A 26802-nucleotide genomic window follows, 5' to 3' on the forward strand; every position below is an offset into this window, starting at 1 on the left:
AGGAAACTCTTCAAGAGTAGGATACCCCCCCCCCCCTCAACGGTGATAGTGTCATTTGATGCGCCAAGCGAAGGTGGAAGCGATATCTGCCTACAGAAGAGTAGACTTTTCGACATACTCGGCAGTAGTTATTGAGGTCATCAATGACGGATTTTAAGCGGCCTTTCTTAAGTGCTGATTGGAATAGAGAGTGCTTATTTGCAGATAACTTTTGAAAGTGTTCTTGTTGGTTACTTTCTTTTTGCTAGAACGGCAATAAAGTTGGGATCATTGTCATTTTGAAGTATTTGTTGCGCCAGTAGCCTCCAATACACTCTATATATACAAACAAGATGTTTGCCATTAAATTTGGATTCACGAACAGCAGTATGCCAAAAATGCGTAAGCAACTTGAGTTCACATGGAACTTTTGATGAGCATCATAGCCAGCCTTCCACCCAATGATGAACAGCACATTGACTGCAGCAAGAGGAGGAGAGTTGCAATGGCAGAGGTTTACTTTTACTTCTATCTCGCTCTTCAGGTATTTGCTTTGATTTACTGCTGCTTCAGCATGGTCTAGATAATAATTAATGGCCATTTTCTCGGATGCTCTGGTTATAAATGCTTTAGTGTTTGCAAGCACACGCTCCGTGATGGTATCCTTGAAATCGTCGCTGTTCAGCTCTGACATGTTCTTGTATGCGGTTTCTGTATCCTAACAACTCGTTTTTGGTTTTTGCAAAGCTCTGACCGGCAGATTAAAGCCATGTAGTAGTAGTAGAGGAATACTTTTAAGCTGCTTCACATGCTTGAAGAAGACAGCATCATTGACTTTACCAGCCCAAATAATTTTAAATGCCGACTGTTTTTATTTGCTCCAGATTGACCCAACCTTGCTTAAAATCGACTTGTTCGGACTATCTTGGTAGATTCGACTATAAAAATGTGATAATCACTCAATACTTCCTTAAGCTTTCCAAAAGTATTTTTCAAGGCGTTTCCAGCGGTACTAATTATCAAATGTGTTTTGAATGAGCTAATTGAGAAATATTTGAAAATATGAAATGCTGTTTTCTGCCAAAATGTCGAGATTTCACACATAAAAGTATCACAAACAAGGTTTCAGGGGTTGCTTTGGATCAATACAGAAATTTTGAATTAGTACATGCCATAGTAAAAGCCTTCATTTTCAAGGCGAAAAACGCAATCGTTTGATTTCCAATGAAAACCATGAGGGGTACCTCATGGTTTCTGGTCGAATTTTGGCCATGTTTTTTTGGTCCTCAAATAGTTGAGCAAATGTGTCAGGAAGTTGCTACTACTCAAGTACAATTGTCTGGCGTCATTCTGGTGGCTCATAAAGGTCTACATGTCAAGATATGAAGGCTTGAAAGCTGTCAAATTTGGCTATGCTTTTGCTTTATAGCTTTTATTTACATGGCATAAATCACATCTTTGGTAGCTATAACTTACTAGAATGGTAGTTCCGTAGCCTGTGAATTTTCTAATTTGAATAGAAGGCATATTGATTTTGGTAAAGCTGATTCATGCAAATTTTGTTGCGTTATGTAGTTGGTGAATATCTTTTTTTTTGAATGTTTTACACTATATTATATGATTTCAGCAAGCCCATCATCCAAGCTGAAAGCCTCTCAATCTGGCCATTTGTCTGTAAATCTGATGATTTCGTAGATCAAGGCAAGTAAATATCTGCCAGCTCAGTCAGCCGCAAGAGTTTCATCATTCCACAGCTAAATGGCTGGCAAGCCTCCCCTCCCCCCCTCAATACACCAGATCACTCGCTTCACAGCCAACTATCCTGTGGGATGCATACTCACCTCCAGCAGGCCACTCTGCCTCATGGTTGCATTGTCGCATTCAAATAAGGTTTAAGATCTACATTAACCATTTTAATGATTAATACCGCCTAGCTCTTTCTAATTCAGGATTTATTTGCAATGAAACAAATCCAGGATGGTATTTACAGACATCTTGTGCACTTCAGTCATGGATGTGCATTGGCTACATGAGATACACTGACTTTAGCCCATCTTGAACGACTGACGTAGTTCTTGGCCAACGTGATTCGTTGAGCAAATTTGCTTTGAAAAATGCATCAATCCGTATTTCTCTTTCTTCTTCTTTTGTTACCTTTTAATTTATATATAACTATAACGGATAAAATGTCCAACGTACCTGATTACTACGCTATCCTTCAAATCTCTACTGATACATCACACGATGATATTCGCGAAGGTATGAAAGTCTGACTCGATTTTGGCTACCAAACATTTGATAACCAAATGACCATTAGCATACAAGAAACAAGCACTGTTGAGTCATCCTGATCGTCTGCCCAAAAACGCTACGCATGAAGAAAGAGAAGAAGCCACCAAGAAGTTTCAATTAGTTGCTGATGCTTATTATATTCTGGGAGATCGATCAAGAAAGGAGTCTTATGATAAGTCTCGAGCTAAACACCATGACCGATTTACGTCATTTGCATCTGCAATGCCCAATTCTTCGACAACACAAGCAAATCAAATATTTGGAAATATCTTTGAAGAATTGTTAAAACCTGAAGGTATGTATGAGCTAGTGGGATCTTATCGAGACAAACAGAGGGTGGACTATTGACGGTCTGTCATCTATAGTTGAACATCCTTCGCATATCTGGAGAATATTCGGTGCTTGCTCAGGCGCAGTGTTGGGCTTTATTATTGGAAATGTTCCTGGCGCTGCAGTTGTAAGTCAATGTGCATGTGTATTGTGAGGAAAGAACTTTGCTAACAAAGATACTCCTCAGGGTGCGTTTGCAGGAAAGACTTTGGGTCAAGTCAGAGATCACAAAGGTGTTTCTGTATACACAGCTTTCCAAAAACTCAGTATGGATCAGAGAAGAGATATCTTGACAGGTTTATTAGCTCGATTTGTCACAGCAGGTGCATCAGGCATGATGAAGTAAATGAATACCCCTCCCTGCCTACTTTTGAAGATATTCTTTTGAAGTATCATAATCAAATGCAAATGGCAATAATTGTTCAAACTTGTATTCACGGTGGTCGCCATGTTTGTTCAAGAAGAAGACGGGCATATCTTTAGATACAAATTCTGAAATAAATTGTCTATCACCATGAGTTAGCCACTGCATTCTGTCCCTGTTTTGCGTAATCTGGTTTGTACCTGCAAATGCCGCATGGTGAAACGAAATCGTCCTGATCAGTGGAAACAGCCAAAGCGCGAAACTTCAGATGCCCTTCACTCTATACGCAATCATAAGCGAAATGCTTAAAACATGCATTTGTTCATACTTACCACAGCCTTGACAAAGGCAGTTCTTTCAGCACAGATGGCAGCACCTTGAATACAGTGATTCTTAGCATTGGTCAACCAGTATATTTATTGCATGAAACTTACCATATGAAGCGTTTTCAACATTGCAACCTATAAAGCAAAAATGAGACACGTTATATACTGAACACTCCTTTCAAATCACGGCGACATCTACCTTTGAACAAGGTGCCATCAGTGGCCATCAAAGCAGCACCTACTCTAAACTTTGAATAAGGGGAATAGGATGTCTCTCTTGCTGCAAGTAGAAATAATAATTTAGTTTCTTTTATTACCATGGCAACGATGGTTGCAAGTACCTGTCAATGCCAAGCTGAAAAGCTTTTCTTGCTCTTCCTTACTAAGGGTCCCTGAAGTCATATTTTATGATTATGAAAACGAGTAAAGCGTGGTTAAAAAAAAAGAAAGAGAAAAATAGAGCCTCAAGAAATAATGCGAAATGGTCATGCTCTGAGCCAGCGTAATCGTAAATTTTAAATGGGATTGTGGTGGTGAAACCCCATTATGCTCAATGCTAAATTTCAACTCCTTCCTAAAGCTGAACAGATCGATTATTCAGTATTATACGAATCACCTTGTAGCATGCTACTGACTAGCTAACAACAGGTTCACAAAAGCTGAAACAAAAAGAGCAAATAATCTTTGTAATACGACACATGTAAAGTATTCTATCATTGGTGAAAGAGCGGATAAGCACCTTCCAATGTATCAATTCTGCATATATAATAAGCATTGAGGTATATCATCAATTGCCTCCTTTAATCCAAAGAATTGCATCCCGGCATACGGTTACAAATGGCAACTTGAAAATCTAGACACGACGGGTAAACCAAGCAAGCAGGTGGAAGTGACTATCTAGGATATCAAGGTTACAATGCATTCGGGTAAACAGGGCCTGTCATTTGTACGTATGAAAAACACAAATCATCATTGGAACCAGCGCATTGCTACTATGAGCGTTTTTACCCCTTGACGAAGCCAACATTTGAAACCCCCGCTGAAGCTTAGCAAAAATTTCTCGAAAATGGTATATATAGTTTGATCAAATTGGTAGATGCTTGTACCAATCAAGGTTCTTTTTCTTTCTCTTTTCTTTTTCATCATTTTAAATGGCATCTTTCAACACAACAAGAGTTTATTTGAACACAAAGAAGCCAAAATATGGAGAGCCAATTGTGATTTATCGAGTGCCAGTGCCGCTTGTCAATGAAAGCTTTTATTTCAACCAGGAAGCAATTCAAGCCACTGTATATTATAAGCACCACAACACCTCTGTACATAAAGAATCTGACATTGCATCAATTCACCTCACCAATAAGCGCCTCATACTATTGTCACAATCAACAAGCATAGCACCCACAGACATGAATCATTTCGATACATGCGAGATGCAATTGTCAGATTTCCAATCCCTCAAGTCCGATTCTAGAATGCATAAAAGAAGGATGCGGTTCGATATCGAGACTATCCGAAACGAAACCATTAGAATAGATATCAAATTTAAAAACAAAAAGGACGCTAATAGACGAGAATCATTGAAAGAGTACATTAAAATGGCTACTTCGGCGATTGCAGCTAGTCAGACCCGTAATTACAGCCAGCCATTACAGCAGACCCAACAAGACAATTTGCCATCGTATTTTGAAGCAACTCATAATACCACAGCTCAGACTACTGCTACTGCTACTGCTACTGCTGCTGCTCCTCCTGCATACAGTTAATAAAGTATCAAGTTGCACAAATACTATTACAAGATTTCATCATCATGATGCTCAGCAGCTTGTTTATTTGTTCTTTCGTCTATTTTTAACTACTCTTTCTGTGGCTCTATTGCCACTGAGTGAGGGGTCAATATGGCTCTTGTAGTTCTTGTACATTTGTGCTTTCAAGAATGGTAAATTACAGGTCTTGGTATCGCCTTTGAAATTAACTTTTTCCAGCAACTCAAAGATAGTTTCCTGATTTACATGAGCTCCACTTGTTTCGACTGAGTCTCCCAGCAAGCATTTGTCTGGCTCCGTTTTTTCAAATGCCAATGCCTTGATGGTGTCTGATAATGTGCAACTAACACCTTCAGATATCTTTTCTTCGTGTGATGGTGTCAAGCAGGTCATGTTGGGCTCTTTGCGCAGAACATGGTCAATGTCCACAGCCGAGAAAAAGGCAACACTCTATTTAATCGTGTTAGTTTTGGATGACATGATGTAACTTGCTCTAAGCTTGCCTGTGGTAAATCGTGAATTCCCAGTTTGTAGCTAAATAGGGCTCTGGTCCAAACGTTGGCGACTTGTAGCGCAAATGCGGTACGATGTTGATCTTCTACTGATGTCAAATAACGTACCTCATCATGCACAGAAAGCATGAATCTTGCATTGATTTGATATCGTTCAATCAAATGAGCCATGGACACAATCAACAGATGCAGATAGTCGACGCCAGAGCTCTGCACGACCCAATTGATGCGAGAGGTCAAAAACTGCGTCCCTGTGTACTTTGGCTTGAGCGCATCAGTGATGGAGCAGCCGAGAATAGGGGTCTTGGGATCTTTGGACAGAGCAATATCTTCCAGCGCATTGAACATGTAACTCTCAGATCCACCATGCCAAAAGGGTTTTTTGAATATATTCTTGAATGAATGCTCCTTTTCACCTTTTGTACTCGAGTACAATTGAGCGGCACGTATCTTGGCTGTTTCCAGGTCCATGCCTTGATTGTATTGCATCAGTAAGCTAGTTGCATACTTGATGCCAGCACCATAGATTCTTGCATAGTTGAAAATCTTGGCCTTGTCTCTGCTGATACCTAAAATCTGGGCAGTCTTTGAATGCAGATCAGTGCCTTCAGACTTTGACCCTTGCAGTGTCATCCAGCCCAAAGCCGTGGCACCATGAAACCCAAATTGAGCATCACCAATGACACTGGAAATCCACAACTCTTCTGAATCCACATCAGCACCCACAATCTTGTAGCCCTCTGGTGCTTGTACCATCGATTTTAGTTCGGATCCAATTCTGTTCAGTTTAGCGTTACTTGCAGTTAGCCAGGTTTTCTCTACTGCACGTCGAGTTACTGTCCCCATGGGAACCATCTGAGGTAAAATGATGCCATATTTGCCTTCGTCTTTTCGAGGGAGATGCATGTCTACAGAATAAGTGGAGTCCCACACCACAAACTGATTCAGAATTCTCTCTCTTGAGCTGATCCAGTAGGCAGATTTTGCATTCAACTCCAATGCTTCTCGAGCCGCTTCGTATTCGGATGTGAGCACTTTATCTTCAAATGCGCCAATGTAGCCTTTAGATATAGGATTTCCACAGTTGGCAGATTCACCGTCCTTGTGAGGCACCTTGAGATAAAAGTATTCATCGTCTTGGAACACTGATGTCAACTTTTGGGTGTCATTGGCCTCCAGTACAGGCACTTTGTAGCACCAGCCTGATGCCGTGAGATGATGCAGCGGATATCCTTGCCATTTGAGACGCAATAATAAGGGTGCAATCCTTGAACGAGTCGTGATTTTGAGTCTTTCAGCTTTGGTGTCCCAAGCGTCCTTGTACCATTTAGGTGCGCCTTTCAGTTTTCGCTGACGGGGATTAACAAACCAATCCAGTTGACTCAACCAAGGGTCATGTTGCCACTCTTGAGGTTCATCCACCAACACGCGTGCCTTGTCCGCCAAATCACGCAGCTTGACATCCAACATATCATCCAATTCCTTGTGTTTACCCACAGACTTTTCCAGATAATCCTCCCATTTCTCTGTTACGGTCAAGAACGAGCTTCCCATGTTGAGCATTCCGGTGAAAGATACTGGATGAGGGCAGTTTTCACGAAATCGAGGAAACACGACCTTGTAGATATCATGCGTCAGTTTCACATCTTGAGCACAGTAAGTCATCAAATCATTGAAATTGGCTCGGACATCATTCAGGTTGCCCACTTCAAAATGGGATCGTTTCGATTTATCCATTTCCACTTGGCAATAGAATTTAGCTACATCCTTCAAGCTGTTGAGTGTACTGACATCAAAAAACTTGGTTTGATCCACTCTATCTATGCTTGATCCGCCACCATCCAATCTATCCTGATCTCGTCGTTTCACCTCCATGTTCCAAGCTGGCCGTTGTTGTGAGCAGAGTCCAGCTACTGCTATATGTAAGCTCATAGTGTCCACATAGCGAATGCCGGAATCCAGACGGCTGTATTCTTCGGCAATGCGAGCACGGTCATAGCCCACATTATGTCCCACTACAAGCCGCTTTTCGTTGTTATGTCCAAAGGGTATCAGTTGCTCTTTGACTTTTGTCTCTCCCAGCAAGTATGGTGACGTCCATGAATACCATGCGTCTTTCGATGCTACTACCGCCATGGTGGGGTATTTCCCTTCCGACATGAGAACCTCCACATCAAACACCATGACAGACTCCAACGGGTGATCTACTGCGCATGATTTTCCGTCCTTGTATCGTGTCCATCCTGACGCTTTTTTCCACACTCTGGGCATGTCAGGAAGGTTGATTTTGGTCAACTGCTCACATTGATCAAGGTAGGGCGATGCTTGCTCTAATCCAATGCGCATGAAATGTTCCTCTAAATTGGCGCCTAGCAGCTTGGGCAATTGCACATCGATAGGCGTATTGATCTCGTTCTTTTTCCCCCAAATATCTTGCAGCGTCAGGTGTTCTTGCGCGTATGCTTCTTTGATCTGTGTCTCTTCACTCTTCTCAATTGATGTTGATAAATAAGGTTGAAACAATTGGGATTGTAAACTGGGAGATAATAATTGGACATGCGCAGGATTTATTACAACTGTACGGCTTCATCAGTGCTCCATTGCATTGACAACATATGTGAGTAAACATTTACCTTTGTCATTACTGTACAGGCAGTTCGATGTTTGTAGACATCTTTTTGTTAAAGATCTTTTTACAAGATTTTGAAATCGAACTCTATTTGCTATCATTCAAATTGAGGTATGTACTATATTTACAAGAGAAAAGGAAGAAAGAAAGAGGAAATAATTTATTAAAAAGCTTGTGCTTGTGTATATAAATTACAATGAAATGTATTAAAGGAGAGGAATGATGTGGTATAGAGTGTGAATGTGTCAAATACAGGTCTCTTCCCTGCTGGAATTTTGCTCAGAGAAAAAATTGTATTCCATAGCGCATTTTGTTCAGTCACGAAACACTCATTTGGCATGGATTGTGCTACGAGATGTGCTTCACTTCATGTAATGAAGAGCAGTAACATCCGCCTTGTATTAACATGACACTTGCCTTCTTTTGGTCGCTTGGAATTCATGTGTCCTACTTGAGAATTGCTTCTTGCGAGTCAATTGTATGCCGTCAGGTCTTCAGCCGCAGGTCTTCAGCCGCAGGTGTTTCTAAATGATTTGATTGAATGAGTAGTACCTTTGACGAAAAGTATTGCTACGCCATGTTGTTTTCTGCATAAGGCGAAATGGCAGTTCGTTCTGGGTTATCGTCTTTACTTGAATTGAAAAGGATAGTTTAATAAAAGACGAGCAATTTGTTCTGTAATTGGAAGTATAGTTCAAATCATCAACCTGCAAAAGATAGGCGTTGTTTGGCATTGTGAAATGTATCCATCAGCATTACCATTTTAATCAGCAATTTAAAACGCTTAAAGCTACAGTAAGTATATAGCTTTTAGCAAATTCTAGACAGTAAAGTTAGAGTAAGCTATAGTGATTTTCAATATGTAATTCCCTCAAGTTATCTTCACAATTACCGATGACAGAAGGCATAAATGTTGTAAGCCAAAATTAGTTCAATTTCCGCTCTTCATTCTGTCCCGATTCGTTTGTTTTTGATCAAATTGCGACTTGGTCGATCTATTTTGCTAGATTCGACTATATAAAATGTGATGAACAGTCAATGTTACTTTAAGCTTTCTAGAAGTACCTTTAAAGGCGCATCTAATGATACTACTTAGAACAGGTGTTTTGAGCAAAGTTATTGAGCAATATTTGAAAATACGAAATACCCATTTTGGCGAAAATGTCGAGATTTCACACATAAAAGTATCACAAACAAGGTTTCAGGGGTTGCTTTGGATCAATACAGAAATTTTGAATTAATACATGCCATAGTAAAAGCCTTCATTTTCAAGGTGAAAAACGCGATCGTTTAATTTCCAATGAAAACCATGAGGGGTACCTCATGCTTTTTGGTCGAAGTTTGGCCATGTTTTTTAGGTCCCCAAAAAAAGTTGAGCAAAAGTGTCAGCAAGTAACTGCTAGATGGAGGCAACTGTTTGGTGCTACTCCTGCGGTCCAAAACGGCTCTTAGCGCGAGAAATAACTACCCGAATGCATCCAATTTTGGCAGTGTTTTGCATATCTTTGAGTAGTTAGAGGCAATACACGTATGATGTATGCCTCTTTGAGAATTATTCCCGTTGATATAGACTTAGAGCATTGTAGGACAGCTAGATTCACTGTTACAAGCAAGTTGCAAGGGATTTCCTCGTAATAGTTGGTAGTTAATTAATGCATTATATCAGTTTGATCCAACGATGAATGTCTTGGTTAGTGATGGTAATCATAGATATTTTTTTTTAAAAAAAAATTGTTTATTGATTGATTCGCGTACACCGAGATTAATAGGTCAAAGTGAAGAGGCGAGTACAATTTAGATGAAGAATTGGATAACTATAGGCTAAACTATATATATATATATATATATATATATATATATATGTAAACTATCTAATAAATTGCTTTGTAATCATAGATATACAATGCTCAACAATTGTCTATTGAATACAAACAAAGAGAGATTTCATCTATCTGGCATGACTTTGAAAGAACCTAATTGCACTTACAAGGTGTAAATAGATGGTATGTACATATATCTTATGATGAGCCCATCATAATCGAAGCCCATATCAGAAATGCGTTGACCAAATGAAACAGTAAAAGCTAGTTCATTATCTTATATCAAGCATTATTAGCTCAATTGCACAAGCTATATTTCGCATAAGCTATTCAGGGCTCCTTGCTGTCAAAGCACAAATATACCCAAGACGAAGGCATTCATGTGAAATTGTATTTGGTTCTCCGGATGAGAAACTGAATTCACACACTGAATAAGAATTTATATTCTTGCTTATATAAAAACATCTCTTATTCTCTCTTTCTTATAAAACATGCCATCACCCCCAAAACCTTGGGAAGTCAACAACGGAGCAGCAGCATCAGCGCCAGTCGTATCTCAATCAGCCACACAGCCTATGACAGAAACAACTACTACAACGACCACTTCCTCAATCCCCACAGTGCCCAATAGACCATCTACCATGGGAACCTCGATGGGTATGGGTGGACTAGGATCAAGTTATACTGGTGGTAATGTATTAAGCAAGAGTGCTGTGGTTGCTTCGTGACTCATTGATTGATGCTAGGCTATGGCACATCGTCTTATGGTATGGGAGGATATGGTAATTCATATGGATCAAGTTATGGCACAGGCTATGGCTCGAGTTATAGCAGTCCATACAGTCGTATGGGCATGGGAAGCTATGGAGGTGGATACGGCAGCGGGTATGGCAGTGGATATGGCTCTTATGGATCCTACGGTGGTATGAATTCGTATAATCGATTTGGATCTGGAGGCTATAATCGATTTGGTGGAGGCATGTATGGACCCGACGGTGGGCCTGATGAATTTGGATTGACGCAACGCATGGAAACCAGCACTCGAGCTACTTTTGATATGATTGAGTCCATTGTCAGTGCCTTTGGTGGGTTTGCACAAATGCTGGACTCTACATACATGGCAACCCATTCGAGTTTCATGGCCATGGTCGGTGTAGCAGAGCAGTTTGGCAATTTGAGACACTATTTGGGTGGTATATTCAGCATATTTGCATTGATACGTTGGGTGAAGCGACTCTTGTACCGACTTACAGGAAGAACCCCACCACCAGAGTTATATGGACCTACAGAAGAGCAGCAGCAGTTGACTGCAGAAGCAGGAGAGGAAACAGGGGCTCTCCAAATCACAGAAAATGGCGAGGCTGTTGAAGCAGCCACTACAGCTGATGATACCGGGTCTGGAGAGCAACACCAACAACAGCAACAAGTCGCTAGTGTGTCTCGCAAACGTCCCATTATCATATTTTTGGCTTTGGTAACTGGTTTACCTTATCTAATGTACAAATTGATTCAACGATCCAATGAATACAACCGAGCAAGGCAAGCAAGAATGATGATACCCCAATATGGAGGAGGACCACCACCCGAATTAGCTAGAGTGATGCATGATTTCGTTTCTGAAAATCCTATAGAATTAACAATTCGCAGAGGCGAGATGATTCACGTACTATCCAAAGTGGATCCAACAACTGGAGGACCTTGTGATTGGTGGCAAGGAAGAACAGCAAATGGCACCATTGGTATATTCCCTGCAAATTATGTACAAATTGAAAATCCTGGCTACTAAAAAAATTACACAACATATACCTCTAATACACACTGATCAAACGTTCTATTTTTATACAAAATTTGTCTTTTTTTTATTATGCGTTTCGATGAAATTAATGGTCTTGCTGAGAATGAGATGAGGATTCCATACGGCTTCTTTTGCTGGATTCATTCAAAGCTACAGCCACAGGGTCAAAAACTTGTTGAGCTTGCTCATTCATGGTGGATGTAGGAACTGCCCAAGTGAATTTACCGTCATTTGGAATAATGGCAGGCGGTGGGTCTTGCTGTTGGGGCTGTTGTTGTGGCCAAAATGTCACATTTGGTATATCGTTGTTGGTAACATTCTTAAAATCACCATTTGATATTTCTGTAGGGACTGAATTCATGGTGACAGGATATGGATAGGGTGCCAGAGGAAAAGCGCTCTGTGTAGAGGACGGTGTACTACCATTTGAACTTGAGGGCATTGACGAATATGCTGAGGTTTGCTGTTGCTGGTGTTGGGAGGGAGATGAGGATGAAGTAGAGGACTCTTCCTTGATTGTATTAGTTGCATTGCCGGTCATGGGTAATAAATTAACGCCTAAAGCTTGAGGTATCGATGTGGAACTAGATGGATCTAAGCCTTGCACTCGTTGTATGGCCTTCAAATGGGCGCAATACTTTTCTAACATTTGGTATAGAGTACGTTTGGAGAAGGGTTTCGGTAAGATGTCTGTCATGCCACTGCCAATGTACTGCATAATATCATTGTCTGTGAAATTTGAAGTCATTGAAATGATAGGCGTTAATGCATCGTATTGTCGAATACTTCGAGTCGCTGAAATGCCATCCATCTTGGGCATGACGATATCCTATACTATGCGTGAATGGGGTGCTTTGAAAGAAATAGCAATGCAATGCTTACCATGAGGATCAAGTCGTACTTTTCTAATCCCATCTTCTTGAGTGCTTCTACGCCATCTTTTGCTAAATCAATGGTACAGCCGATAACTGAGAGTAACTTTCCACTGAGATCACGATAAACAGAATCATCATCCACCAGCAAGATACGAGGAGGCACAGTCCAGCTGACCTGATTATTAGAAGAGGGTGATGATGTAGAGGATGGCGATGCTGTAGACGGTGCTTTCCGTTTCAACCCACCCACAGGTCTTTGGAGGGTGGTGCCCAAGGTTGGCGTTTGATCAGCAGCCATAATTTCGATTGCAGGCTGATTATCTCTGACAGACATGTTTGATGACAGTCTTCCCAATGTAACAAAGGTGAGACCATCTGCTGTCTTGAGTGGTGATCCAATTAGGCTCCCTGCATTCATACTTGCAGCAGCAGCAGCAGCAGATGCAGTTTCAGCATCTGTACTGTTTATTGGGGGCGGTTGTGGAGGTAATTGCTGCTCTTGTTGCTGCAAATTCAGAATTGATTTATGCATCGGTGCTGTTGATGATGCTTCAGCTTGGTATTTTGGTTCATTTTCTAGTTTGGCAGGCGCAATGCCCAACTGTTTGTTTAGGTTAATCAGCTGTTCCTTGTTTGATTCTGCTATTCGGGTGTAGGAATCAAGTAAACACCGTGCCTGGGGTGCTCCAGATGTATCTTTTTCAGTAACTGATTTCAGAAATTGCTTGATGATATCGTCTTTTGCCATCATGTTTTTGCTGAATTCAGACAGTTCGACGATAATTTGATTATCAGTTTGCTTCAGTTTGTTGATCTTGTCTTCCATGGCATTTCGTGCTTTCTTTAATTGATCGATTTGAGATTGCAGGTTAGCGCCAATGTTTCTGATTTCTTGCATAGAATTTGTATTGAGTGGTATGTCTTCTTGCTTTATTGCGTCCTGTGAAACATTATTTGGTGATTCGTCTTTCTTTTGTTTATTGCCTGGTGCCTTTCTCTTGATGTCTTCCAGCAGGTCCCTGCGATCTCTCATGAACTTTGGATGCACGAATTCCCATGCCTACAGTCACTGTTAGAAAGAGTGCTTCTATATGCCTCTTTTGCGGTCAAAACATACCTGATCGCCATGGACTTTTTGTCCATCATCGCCGTTTCTCACTTTGTGGAAATCGTACTTGTTTAACTGACGTACAAAGCTTGCAAAATTACAATGCTTGAAATGCTTGGGGAGGATCGTTCTGGAAAATTCATTGGTATCCTTGACAATAAACGTGGTGCCTTTTTCATTCCAGCAAAATGTGTCTATGAATGCCTTGTTTTCCAACATTCTATCGCAAAAAGTGTGTTACTTCCACTGGATGAAATGTCGTAATTGCGATTCAATGCCATACCTGAACAATTTCTGGATAAATTCTGGCACAGAGCCGGAGCTCTCAGTAATTTTTGAAGTGGTCTTTGTCTGTTTCATCATGGCTCTACTTTTTGACATGACAAAAAATCATGTCCTTAAAAAATTTATGAAAAAAAAATGAAAAAAATAGAGAAGAAAGGGAAAAGCAAACAGTTGAGGAGCAAAGTGTAGAAAGTCCCTTAGTGTATCGAACAGTCACTTGAACTTTCCATGATATCCATCCAACGATGCTTGCCTTTAAAGAGCAAATGCATCTAATATGGTAAAGTGTCCTCTGCAATCGTTAAAAGCCAGCTTTGTTTGAGTTTAGCTCTTGATCGAATCGAAGCAAGCCTCCCCTTCTTTGTCTCGACATTTGATTAGGATAGTCAAGCATGCACTTGTCAAAAGCGTGCTCCATGATGGGAATGACATTGCGGTTCCACAGCATGCGTGGTTAAATTTAGTGCCATTATATGACTTTCTACCATGATGGCCTTCTTCAGCTTCTTTTGCTGGCCATGTAAAGATAATCTATCTAAATCTGCTCAATTGGCGTTTGCAACCAATTCATTTGCTCAGCGCATCTGGATTTGCAAATCATATTTCCAGATAAAACCTTGGCAAAATGTGCAATCAGTGCAAATCATTTTGGGCAGCAAAAGCATCTCTCAACTGCATCTACATATGCCATCCTTATACCCGAGTTCAGTGCTCGCTCCTATGTCTAAATATATATAATGGATGATGGCAAATGTTTGATTAAATTCAATCAACACAACTGATCCATCAGAGGTCCAGATCCCGTCTTACCCTTACAAATACATTTTTTGAGCGGATTCCTTCGCTGAAATTTTGTTTCAATTGGTAATTAGCCTATTGAATTGGGGAAGAATGCATTGAATATGATATCATCACGTTTGAGAAAGGTACTAAAAACACAGTTTCATAAGCGATTATGGCATTATTGACACATTCATTTAGATAATTGGAAAAAGCAGAAACTCTTGATTTGACAAGCAGTAATCCAAGACAATACTAATTTACGCATTTCCTATCAAAACTGACACATACGAATTACAATTCTATCAATCTGGTATTTTAGAAGTGAGATACAATTTACACTTGAAATCGGTATCAACCCTTAATGGAAAAATGAATGACAACTCAACATGTCATCCAAGGGGTAAGAAACATGTTCTAAAAATACATTTGCAGGTCTTTGTTGTCACTGCCATGTGAGACCTAACCAAGTAATTTGAAAAATTTCACAATAGTTCTTTCGCTCAGAACGCCCGCTTAAGCATAGCCTTTAAATATCCAAGTGAATTTACAGAATCATGCAAAGCGAGACTATTCCCCTGATTTTAATAATGCCCAGTGAAGCTTCGGTACTTTTCTGTTCGTAATATTCTGTTTATAGCCTTTCAAAGCATCAATTACCTTGATAATAAGTAATACTAGTGATTTTGGAAGTTGGTGGCCAAAATCAGTTAAGCTCCGTTAATTGATTTTTTATCTTCAATTGGCAGTTTTTGATCAAATTTCGACTTGTTCGATCTATTTTTCCAGATTTGACTATATAAACTGTGATGATTCATTTCTACTTCCTTAAGCTCTGCGTGGTCGTTTGCCCCTCAACAGTATCCGTTTCTTCAAGCGATTACGACAAACCTCTTCTTCTTCCTCCCCCCCTTTCTTCTCTCCGGCCTTCCCAATGGCGCTCATTCTGGGCGGAGGCAATCCCCCTTGCTGCTCGCACGGTATGATATCGGGCGATCCATGAGAAAATACCAACAAGAGCCCTCCTACATCTACGACTCCCAGAGAAACATTCATCTCCTCATTGTACCATTTGCTCTACCTCAACCACGGAGAATATCACTCATGCTCTGTTCTCCTGCCCACCTAAGCTTCAGGTCTGGCGTAATATCTATCACTCTTACCTCTCTGTCTCTTCACCTATCTCTGATGTGGATCTCCTTACTCTCCTCCAACAAATCTTACTTGATCCCTCACCCCCTCTTGATCGTGATGCTACTCCTCCTTTCAGTGATTTATCTATTCCTCAACTTTTTGCAACCGCTCTCTTGACAATATGGCAAGCGCATTGGCGTTGGATCTTCGACCAAACCCCGTTCCTAGCTTCAACCGTTCAACTTCGTCTTAATCGCTCTCTTGCTCGCTTGGACGCCGAGTTAACTCTAGATCCGTAAGTATTTAGTTTTTTTTTTTCACTCTTCTTCCATTTCCTTTTCTACATCATTTTTTCTATTTTACATCCGTTCCTACCATCTATATATCCAGTCTTTTCTATCCCTCATAATGACATTTAAAGGACTTAAAATAAAACATGGAGCTCGACTCCCCTACAAAAAAATACTTCCTTAAGCTTTCTTAAAGTACTTTTCGAGGTGCATCTAATGGCGCTATTATTTAAAATGTTCTGAACAAACTTATTGAGTAATATCAAGAAAATTGAACTGAAGTTTTTGCCCAAAATGTTAAAATTTTGCATATGAAGTCCTCACAAACAAGGTTTCCGGGGTTGCCTTGGATCCCTAAAATCATTTTGATCTAATATAGCCATAGTAAAAGTCTTCATTTTCGAGGTGAAAAACGCGATCGTTTGATATCCGATGAAAACCATGAGGGATACCTTATGCTTTTTGGTCGAATTTTGTCCATTTTTTTGAGGTCCCAAAAAAGCTAAGCAAAGGTGTCAGCAAGTAACTGCTAGATGAAAGCAACTGTTTGGTACTATTTCTGCGGTCCAAAACGGCTTCTAGTGCGAGAAATTGCTGCTTAAATGCGCTATGTTTTGCAAATTTTGGATTAGTAAGGAGCAATGCTAGTAGGATGTACCCTCCGTATATACATCACCCTTATGGATGCAGACTTGCAGCATCGTAGAATACCTGAATCCGCAGCTACCAGTTATCCTACGTGATGGTGCAAAGTTAAAATATGAAATTGCAGCACATACCACAGGATAGGTTTAGCGTAAGTGGATTCCCAAAACAATGTGATTTGATCGACAAAGCACAAATGCAATGACCATCGTATGGCTGCTACTCAGGTAATTATTCAACCCACAGCCAAATAGCTGGCAGGAAATTACTCAAATGCCTTCTTTATATCGCGATCATCCAATTGCATGTTCTTCCCAAAGACCAAGAGATCTAGCAAAATCCAATAGTCTCATTTATCTTGATCCCATGTTTGGAATTGATATTTTACACAGGTTTTTATTCTCTTCATACAATGCGATCCGAATCTCCCATCTAAGCCGTTGTTTGTAATTGTATACATCTATACTACATTGAATGGCCGTGAATGGTTTTGTTGTACTGATTATTGCCAAGCAGGAGCACCATACTGTTGTTGAGGTGGGTAAGCCATTGGATATCCAGTAGCACCTCCCATTGGAGGAGGTGGTGGTGGAGGTCGGAAACCACCCACGCCTCCATTGACAGGATAACTTTGCATTATGGGTTGTTGAACAGGAATAGGTGTGTGCGATCCAGCGCCAATAGCCGGTGCCATAGCAGGACCACCAGAATATAATCTATTTGGCATTTGCACATTCTTCTTTGCCTCTGCTGCCAATAATCTCTCTGCTGCAGAACCGTGCTTTTCACCTTTACCGTCCTTCTTGAAAGCATACGACACTGAAATTTGCTTGTTCATCAAATACTGTCCCTCCATAGCATCAATGGCTGCATCAGCAGACTCAAAGTTATCAAAACTAACAAAGCCAAATCCTTTTGCTGCTCCAGTTTCCAAATCTCGTGAAATCTTTGGTGTATTTACAATCATGCCAAAAGCACTGAATGTGTCGTATAAAAGCTTTTCGTCGACTTCAGGGTCCAAGTTACCGATAAACAGTGTTGCTCCCACATCCAAGTTCTTTTTATCTGAGGTTGCCTATACACATATGTCGTTCAATTAGCTAATGCATCTCCAAGACAGCTCCTATAAGACGTTACCTTGTTGACGCGAATGGGCTTACCATACAGTCGAACTTGATTCATGATTTTGATTGCATAATCAGCGTCTTCTTCAGTCAGAAACTCTACAAAACCATAACTTTGATGTGTCTGTGTCACTCTGTCCTTTGGTAAATGTACATTGACTAGATGAAAATCAGTAATGGATTTGGCTCGAGTGATGATGGATGCGACTTACCAACAGGTCCAGCTTGTAACATGAGCTCCCACACAAGAGATTCAGTACATCTTTCATCCAAATTACCGATATATATTGTGGCTTCTTGATTACGTTCTATTTGCTGTGCCATTTTTTCTTGTATTTGATGTAATTTGGAAAGAAAGTGATCCTGCTGGCGAAAAAAAATTGCCAAAACTTTGGTAGGAGAGCAAGCAACGAAATGATGTCACTTGAGCATGATATGGAGTGTACCTTTTTTTGAGGTGTTCTTGGTGGCATCAAGTACAGTATATGTCTAGTCGAGCATTGGCTGCCTGACAAGACCAACTCATTGCAAGGGTAATCACTTGGATTTCAGATTATATTATTACATACAAATTGACAATACCAGTGCAAGATGTTATCCGTTATAGTGATTTTACAACCTGCTAATAATGGCATTAGCGGCTTACTACTTCTTACATGTACCGGCGGTGGTGATTCATGCTTAGATGAGGATGTTTCGGTCGCGATTGCTACAATTTATCAGATCGAATTCTATAAAATGGAGAAAACATTTATCTTCGTTTTCTCACTTTCTTTCGCTTAACCATATCAAACTGCGTTGAAGCTTTTGCTATCCTCCTGAGGAAAATTTCGGTAGGAATCTCAGCACGCAACATCACTGCTTCAATCAAGACGTCAAGGCAATATGTACAGAATTTTCATCTGACTATTGTGGTATTCACCATGAAGAGGTATGCGGTGTGCTTGCGCTCTCCCTGTACTCTCCAATCTCAAGGTAGGAGGCAGCATAAGAAGAAATGAGGTCTTTGCTGGCCCTAAACATCTTTCGAACAAACGGTGCAAAATCTCATGCAAGTCGTCAGCTATTCAGCCCTTTGCAAAGTTTCAACATCAATATCAATGCTGAGACAACTAACCAGCGGATCTCACCACGCGCCAACCTTCCGTTGCTGGATAACATCTTTAGCTGAATTCGACTCAAACCTACTGCAACTTTGTACTGTATTCACAGCTGTCGACTTATCAAACAAGCATTATGGCTACTCAAAATACTCATTGACCAAACAAAGCAGCATAGTATTACAATAGTCCACCTTTGCCGACATTTCAAATCGACCAGACGACATTGATCTATTACTGACGAGTCAAAGACAGCTTTTGACAAAACTGAGAATGACTTGTTCCAGAAATTGCTGGAGCAATTCTCCAAAACAGTAACATTGTCACCTACGAACAGCAGCAGAAGCCTCGCTGTCTTGAATTGAGCTCATCTCTTACCCCAATAGTCTCTGCTTGCTCAAGCGGTATCTCCTGGACAAACTGCAAAATCAAGAAAAACGTTGTGGCCAAGTTACCTGAAATGTTTGGTTGAACCCAGCTTACTAAAACAATATCGGGTATTACACAATGCAACTAATCAAGAGGGTTTCGAATTGGAAGGAGAATCATGACAAGGACAATGACATTTGGGCATGGAACGGCCTTGAATTCACGTATTGTCTACAGCGCAAGAGCACAAGAAAGACACCGTCATCCGGCATTGGCGTAAATTTGGTTGATCATCTATGGTGATACTGTGGAAGCAATAATTGATCAACAAGAGGAATACTAGGTTGATGGATATTACTGTACAGTTGATTGGTGGCAAGCTTATACAGCACACTCTTTTGAACCTTTGAATCTTTTTATCCCCCCATAAATATACTCTTTTCTTCGATCGTGATGTTAGAAGCCAACCCCTTGTCGTAGATTCTGAATATCCGTAGTTTCTGCTTGGCGCATTAACGACGGTGAAGACAATTGCAGGTTGCAGGAGGCCCGAGTCAAATCCAGCGAGTGTAGCTCTCCAGCAACGGAAGGTAGAGACATGGCAAAATCCGCTGGTAACCTGTTTCAGCATCGATACTGACGTTGATGCTTGGTACGATATGTGATCCTCCAGTATTTTTATAAAGTTGTCTAGTTTCTGTTCGTCATAGAAGATTGTAGTATCCTTGAGGTTCATCGACAGCCCCGGTTTCTGGGCCAACAGAGACTTCAAATTTGTTCATGGCGCAAGACATCGTGAAGGGCAGGTTCATGATGTTGGTCCAGAGTCTGTCTCTGTCGGGAGTGAGTGTATGTTTTTCTCGCAGCGGATGTCTTTATTATAGGACTAGCCGATCAATCTCGCTACACTCGATGACATCGCCGCCTTGCGGGCTCTTCCCAAAGACATTCTAAATCAGAGGTAATAACGAAAGCTATTATTGAGACGATGTGAAAGAGAGTTCAAGCTTTATGCAGCATTTGTACACCACATTCTCTGTTCGTATCACATTTTCTAGTATTAGAAATTCCATTCCATTCGCTGAATAAGATCTACAGTGACCTTCTTGAGAAATGTCATTGCTAAAGACATCTTAATAGGGGAAAAATCTCAAAGAAAGCAAAGAAAAAAATGTTTGCATTAAGAAATTGACCTTTCAGTTCCATGATCCCCACTTAATCAGCGTCGTAATCATCATTGTCATCAAAAGAAAGGCATTTAGGTCAGCCAGCAGCAATGCCATCGCCAAAATTGATTCAAGCTCAGCCTTTTTTTGTTTGTTCAGGATTGGACAAATATGTCTTTTTTCGACTTCTTTAATCTATCTTATGATATTCGACTATATAAACTGTGATGATCACCCTACGCTTCCTAATACAGTCCCTGGTGGTAGGGCGAAGTGGTAGAACTCCCGTATGCCAACGGGAGGATCCCGGTTCAAATCCTGGTGAACGCAAGTTGTTTGATTTTTTTGGCGTAGTACTGATGTCCTCGTTTGGTGTTTTGTGCTCTTATCCATTATCTATATTTTGACGATTTCCGCAAGACTGTATTGGCTCTAGGTGTCGCACCTTATTAGTAGTAGATTTCTTTCCCAACTTAATTCAAAAAATATCTTATTCCCCTTCTTTGCAGACATTGGGTCCACCAACAGTCTTTTCTATCCCTCAGCATGACATTTAAAGGACTTTAAATAAAACCTGGAGCTCGACTCCCCTACAAAAAAAAAAAAAAAAAAAAAAAAAAAAAACGCTTCCTAATACATTATTGAAGTACTTTTCAAGGCGCTTCCAGTGATGCTAACTATAATAAATGTTTTGAATGAAATTACTGAGAAATTTGGTAAAATATGAAATGAGGTTTGTAGCGAAAATATCGATATTTTGCATATGAAAGCCTCATAAAAGTGGTTTCAGAAGTTGCTTTGGATCGAGAGAAACATTTTGATTTGATATATACCATAGTAAAAGCCTTCATTTTCAAGGCGAGAAACGCGATCGTTTGATTTCCAATGAAAACCATGAGGGGTACCTCATGCTTTTTGGTCGAATTTTGGTCATGTTTTTTTGGTCCTCAAAAAGTTGAGCAAATGTGTCAGGAAGTTGCTACTACTCAAGTACAATTGTCTGGCGTCATTCTGGTGGCTCATAAAGGTCTACATGTCAAGATATGAAGGCTGGAAAGCTGTCAAATTTGGCTATGCTTTTGCTTTATAGCTTTTATTAACATGGCTTAAATCACATCTTTGGTAGCTATAATTTACTAGAATGGTATTTCCGTAGCCTGTGAATTTTCTAATTTGAATAGAAGGCATATTGATTTTGGTAAAGCTAATTCATGCAAATCTCTCGATGCGCTATGTTGTTGGTAAGCTTATTAGCAATGGAAATGAAACCCCGAAATTGCTGCTTGAATACTATGGTTTTGCACCTACGCTTCGCTACGGTAAAGCCCTCATTAAGATTAATACCACCAAATGTTAGGTTAGATGCTTAGTTGCCATGGTTTTGCACCTTCGCCTTGTTATGGCAAAACCCTCTTATAGTCAATGTTACCACATGTTGAATTAGATGCAATCTCGCTACGCTCGATATCGGCGTCGCCCTGCGGGCTTTGGCTGAATACAATAAAACTGGTTAAATTAATTGTTGTAAAAGGTAAAGAAATAGAGTAGTTTTATTAAGTAGTGTCTGTAAATAGAACTTCAGGATACACCACGTTTTGTGTATGTACTGTATTTTCAGGTAATAGGATGGTCATGCCATTGGTAGATGTTGCTCTTGACATGGCAACATAGAGTTGACCATGAGTAAATACGGGACTCCTGAGGTCCACGGCAACTTTTCTGAGAGATTGACCCTGCGACTTGTTGATGGTCATTGCAAAAGACACTTTGACCGGGAATTGCTTTCTGGTCAAAATGAATGGCAATGTGCCAGGCAATGTGGACAAAGTAAAGCGAGGAATCAACTCGACTGCATCTGACCCTCCAAGGATTTTCACCTTGAGTACATACTGTCCAACTTGGTGTATGTTCAGCCTTGTACCATTGCACAAACCTCTTTCAGGGTTGAGGTTTCTCAAGAGCATGACAGGAAGACCTACTTTCAACTCCAAAACTGCTGGCGGCAGCCCTGAAGGCGAAAGGGTTTGCAAATACTCTGAGGGATAGGCTTGGGTCTCAGTGTTGGTCAGATCAGATTGCACTGTGTCAGCAGAGTACAAATTGACCTTTTCACCAATCACGTTCTCCATCACCTTGCTGTTAATAGCATCGACATTGACATTTTTTGAGCAGAGAATAGCTCTTTTCCTTGAAGAAATCACTATTTTGCAGAGGACGCTGCAGAACATGCTGAGGATAAATATTTTGAGTTAACTGATCAAGGTCTGTCATCTGCTTTGATATAGGACGATCTTGAGTAGCTTTCAGCCGTGATAAGCAGCAGCGCCTCAAAGCCATCTGAGATGATAGCACCAGTGTGTAATTCAGCTATTATGTAAAGGGGATCTGGGTCTAATCGAAAATCCATATTGAGGGCCGTGATCAAATCGTCACTGGCTTCCACAAATACATTTTCTGCCGATCTTGGAAGCTTTGAGTGAGTGATGATGTTGTGCAGCATATAATTGCTCGAGCCGCGTTGGTGGCATTGGCAGTCGATTGCTTCTCCTGAGGCCTTTCTCTGTGCAAAACACATCTGAACACATCTGAAGTGAATTTGTCGCTGAAATTGATTTCCGTTGCCAATTCATCCATTCTTTGCTTTTTCATCAATCTATGCACAACTGTAGGCTCCCCCTTAGTGGCTGATCCAACTATTGACATGGCAAACTTCTCTCAATTGAGAGCCTTGGAGAAAAGATGGACTTGTTCGACATTGTTAGCGAGCGCAAGGTGAGAGCCAGAGATTTTATTAAAATCCTCAGCGAATTTTCGCTTGACGGCTGCTGGCTTGTAATCTTCAATTGGCTTTGTGTTGAGGTTGTGCATTCTCCTAGTGTGGTTGTCAAAAGTTCTATAGTTCTTCAATGGCTGAGAGCTGCAATCCATCAAAGGACAAGTGAAACCCATTCTCATCTGCTGTAACTTTAAAACCATCTGTCGTTTGGAGGAGAGAATCTAGTTAAAAATGAGAACATTCAATATGAGACAAAGGCCACCGTACGTTTTTCGATGATGACTATTTGGCATTATTTTGTGTGTTCTTGCAAGTTGTGCTGGCGCAAGGCCTTGACTGAAGAGACAGTCTTCACATCTACGGCAATTTTAAGACACTGTACCTTCCAAATCATCGTGTAAGTGGTGGACATTTTGTAGTCTTTGCAACGATAAGGGTAGCAGTTGAAGAAACGCGAAGGAGAGCGGAAGAGTACCTCTCAAATATCATGCAACAAGTGACGTCGACCTGGGGAGGGAACAATGAATGAAAAAGCTCAAAGCAAGTTGCATTTTGCCTTCCCTTTTTCATTTTTTCAGCAAAATGACTACATTGTACGCTTTTGGGTCAAATGGCAGTGGTCAACTTGGCATTGGCCATGTAGAAGACACGAATACACCTACACAATGTCTCGGCTTACCAATAGACGATCCTATCATCAAGATCTCTGGAGGAGGCAACCATTCAGCCGTGCTGACAAAACAAGGGCACATCTATATGGCTGGACTATCACAATACGGAGAAGAAGACATGAAGAGACGATCGCAGAAGACGGATCAAGAGAATAGAGAGTATTTACGCTACCAAAGACGATTTGAATGGATGGAATGGAAAGATGTCGTTTGTGGTTGGGCTTTTACCATTGCAGTGTCGAGCGCAGGAAGGTTGTATGGCATAGGCACAAGTCGCTGGAACGAATTAGCAAGGAGTAGCACCGAGGAATTGGTAGAATTGGACACTGGTTTGACAGATATCGTATCTGTGGCGTGTGGATGGCGTCATGCAGTCGCATTGGATGTACATGGACAAGTGTATGGATGGGGATGGGGCAGACATGGACAGCTGGGACCCTCAGAAACACCACCAAAAGACAAGAAAGACGTTCGATCTGTGCAAAAGATCACAATGCCCCAACCTATTGTGCAAATGGCTTGCGGTCATTTACACACATTGCTGAGAGGACAAGATGGCACTGTTTATGCATTCGGATCAAATAAATACAGCCAGTTGGGAAGCACCAACGAGATGAGTCATCACACAGCCTCCTGGATTGATGCTGGCTGGCATCATAGCGCTATTCTGGATAACAGCAGTGTACTACACATATTTGGACGCAATGATCATGGTCAGCTGGGCTGTCAAACATCGCTTTCTCGTGCATTTACGCAGATTGCCTGTGGATCTGAGCATACGCTTGCTATCACCAGAGACACGCATCAAGTGCTAACGTGGGGCTGGGATGAACATGGCAATTGCGCTTCTGACAGAGACTTTACAAGTGAAGCCGTGGTTGTGGATTTACCTGCAAAGGCTCGTATCTTAGGTGCGGGGTGTGCGACATCTTGGATAGGATTATAAATGTGTGTACAACTTCTCACGTAGCCAGATTTCTCTCTTTCTCTTTCTTTTTTTCTTTTTGCTACTTACTGTACATGGTATAAATAAGCCGAAGATGCGGTTTTACACTACTTTGTTATCTCTTAACCGTGGGATTTCTGGCTCTATTCATCCATTGGGAAAGCTTAAAAGATCCCCATCCTGCGGAACTGCAAAGGGCATTACTCATTTTGTATCCACCGCACTAGTAAATAAACCCCCGGTTTCCTCATCTGTTCTTGGCTATCCTTCTTCTCTTCGTTCAGCTTCATATCGCAATTACACTTCGAATCGATTTTATAGTATGACTACTCAACCTCGCTTATTAACAGGTAAGCCGTTGCCCTTGACAATTTATGCATGCATTGATATTGAATGGTATGATTAGTTGGTGTTGGTGCTGTTGGTGCCATCTACTCCTGGAGACTCTCCAAGTCTTGCAATGTCACTGCAGTCTGTCGCTCCAACTACGAAGCTGTAAAGAAGGACGGTTTTGACATTGAATCAGCTAAATTCGGAAAGGACGTATTCCGCCCTGATCAAGGTACAGCAATGCTCTCAACTGTCATGTTACTAAACCACTCAAATTAATGCAATTTTGACTAGTTGCTCGCACTGTCTCTGAGTGTGTCACATCAGAGCCTTTTGACTATATTCTTGTCACATTAAAGGCCTTGCCCGAATGTTACAATGTCGCTGATATCATTGCGCCTGCTGTCACCAAAGACACTACCATCGTCTTGATCCAAAACGGTCTCGGTGTTGAAGAGCCCATTACTGAAAGATTCCCAGACAATCCCATTGTCTCTATTGTTGCATACATTGGTACATCTCAAACGGAACCTGGCAAGATCAAGATGGTTGGCAAGGAGTCCTTGGTTGTAGGAAAGTACCTTGGTGCAAAGAGAGATTCAGACAAGCAACGTGCTGAATTCATTGACCTTTTGAAGAAGGGTGATTGTGAAGTGCAGATTGTTGAGGATGTTGAGAAGGTTCGCTGGCAAAAGTTGTTCTGGAACGCTGCTTTCTCTCCAGTGTGTGCCATGACCGGCATGAATACAACTGAGCTTTTGGCTAATGAAGAAGCCATGAAGGCTGTCAAGAATGTCATGGGTGAAGTCATTGATGCAGCTATTGCCAATGGCTATCAGTTCAACCACGACGAGCAAATGCATGCCATGATCTCCAGAACTGAAGCCACTGCTACCAACTACAAGCCCTCCATGTAAAGTATAGTAGATCTACTGTAACTAGGCCTAAAGACTAACTGTAGGTGCTTTATAGGCAATTGGATAAAGAGCGCAATAGTCCAATGGAAATTGAGGTTATCCTCGGAACACCTTTAAGAAGAGCAAAAGCCAAGGGCTTATCTGTGCCTAATTTGGAGCTGATTCACTCTCTTTGCAGTGCTACAAATGCTTTGATCATGCATCAACAAAGCAAGAAATCCCAATTGTAATTATGGTGGAATAAACGCTTTCCTTATTTATTGAAATTGTGTGACACAATGAAAGGCAGTGTATGTAAATGAACGTAGACTATCGCTCGTACATATCAGCAGTGAGTGTATAGCAGCATTAGGTGCTAATAGACATGTTTCAGCATGAGATTCAGGGCTATTGGCAACACATTTGATCAGAGAGCGCTCGGTCACACAATCATGTTGGCGACAACGAATGATATTTTTGGTGGTGTTACATGTTGT

General features: G+C 41.0%; 10 protein-coding genes across 10 annotated transcripts; 5 read left to right on the top strand and 5 right to left on the bottom strand.

Moving 5' to 3' along the window:
• Positions 1–2165: 2165 nt before the first annotated feature.
• Positions 2166–2947, top strand: ATC70_001326 (uncharacterized protein; the record flags this gene model as incomplete). The annotated part of the gene is made up of 4 exons (XM_064820723.1): positions 2166–2238; positions 2297–2566; positions 2637–2728; positions 2789–2947. The coding sequence occupies 4 exons, from the start codon at positions 2166–2168 to the stop codon at positions 2945–2947; spliced, it is 594 nt and encodes a 197-aa protein (XP_064684643.1).
• An 18-nt stretch (positions 2948–2965) lies between these two features.
• ATC70_001327 (uncharacterized protein) lies at positions 2966–3693 on the bottom strand (the record flags this gene model as incomplete). The annotated part of the gene is made up of 6 exons (XM_064820724.1): positions 2966–3107; positions 3166–3245; positions 3298–3341; positions 3400–3426; positions 3491–3571; positions 3633–3693. The coding sequence occupies 6 exons, from the start codon at positions 3691–3693 to the stop codon at positions 2966–2968; spliced, it is 435 nt and encodes a 144-aa protein (XP_064684644.1).
• Positions 3694–4442: 749 nt separating this feature from the next.
• ATC70_001328 (uncharacterized protein) lies at positions 4443–5054 on the top strand (the record flags this gene model as incomplete). Its single annotated transcript, XM_064820725.1, has 1 exon — positions 4443–5054. One exon carries the CDS (start codon positions 4443–4445, stop codon positions 5052–5054), a length of 612 nt encoding a protein of 203 aa, XP_064684645.1.
• Positions 5055–5117: 63 nt separating this feature from the next.
• On the bottom strand, positions 5118–8296 carry ATC70_001329 (uncharacterized protein; the record flags this gene model as incomplete). Its single annotated transcript, XM_064820726.1, has 3 exons — positions 5118–5504; positions 5558–8142; positions 8200–8296. 3 exons carry the CDS (start codon positions 8294–8296, stop codon positions 5118–5120), a joined length of 3069 nt encoding a protein of 1022 aa, XP_064684646.1.
• A 2210-nt stretch (positions 8297–10506) lies between these two features.
• ATC70_001330 (uncharacterized protein) lies at positions 10507–11801 on the top strand (the record flags this gene model as incomplete). The annotated part of the gene is made up of 2 exons (XM_064820727.1): positions 10507–10705; positions 10762–11801. The coding sequence occupies 2 exons, from the start codon at positions 10507–10509 to the stop codon at positions 11799–11801; spliced, it is 1239 nt and encodes a 412-aa protein (XP_064684647.1).
• A 94-nt stretch (positions 11802–11895) lies between these two features.
• On the bottom strand, positions 11896–14156 carry ATC70_001331 (uncharacterized protein; the record flags this gene model as incomplete). Its single annotated transcript, XM_064820728.1, has 4 exons — positions 11896–12639; positions 12693–13745; positions 13803–14013; positions 14077–14156. 4 exons carry the CDS (start codon positions 14154–14156, stop codon positions 11896–11898), a joined length of 2088 nt encoding a protein of 695 aa, XP_064684648.1.
• A 3273-nt stretch (positions 14157–17429) lies between these two features.
• Positions 17430–18375, bottom strand: ATC70_001332 (uncharacterized protein; the record flags this gene model as incomplete). The annotated part of the gene is made up of 3 exons (XM_064820729.1): positions 17430–18002; positions 18065–18210; positions 18264–18375. 3 exons carry the CDS (start codon positions 18373–18375, stop codon positions 17430–17432), a joined length of 831 nt encoding a protein of 276 aa, XP_064684649.1.
• A 3864-nt stretch (positions 18376–22239) lies between these two features.
• Positions 22240–22914, bottom strand: ATC70_001333 (uncharacterized protein; the record flags this gene model as incomplete). The annotated part of the gene is made up of 1 exon (XM_064820730.1): positions 22240–22914. The coding sequence occupies one exon, from the start codon at positions 22912–22914 to the stop codon at positions 22240–22242; it is 675 nt and encodes a 224-aa protein (XP_064684650.1).
• Positions 22915–24044: 1130 nt separating this feature from the next.
• On the top strand, positions 24045–25079 carry ATC70_001334 (uncharacterized protein; the record flags this gene model as incomplete). Its single annotated transcript, XM_064820731.1, has 1 exon — positions 24045–25079. One exon carries the CDS (start codon positions 24045–24047, stop codon positions 25077–25079), a length of 1035 nt encoding a protein of 344 aa, XP_064684651.1.
• A 322-nt stretch (positions 25080–25401) lies between these two features.
• ded1_1 (ATP-dependent RNA helicase ded1) lies at positions 25402–26556 on the top strand (the record flags this gene model as incomplete). Its single annotated transcript, XM_064820732.1, has 4 exons — positions 25402–25429; positions 25486–25641; positions 25704–26322; positions 26382–26556. 4 exons carry the CDS (start codon positions 25402–25404, stop codon positions 26554–26556), a joined length of 978 nt encoding a protein of 325 aa, XP_064684652.1.
• Between the last annotated feature and the right edge of the window lie 246 nt (positions 26557–26802).

Source organism: Mucor velutinosus (genome assembly GCF_035048745.1).
Source record: "Mucor velutinosus strain NIH1002 chromosome Unknown tig00000041, whole genome shotgun sequence".
NCBI lineage: Eukaryota > Fungi > Mucoromycota > Mucoromycetes > Mucorales > Mucoraceae > Mucor > Mucor velutinosus.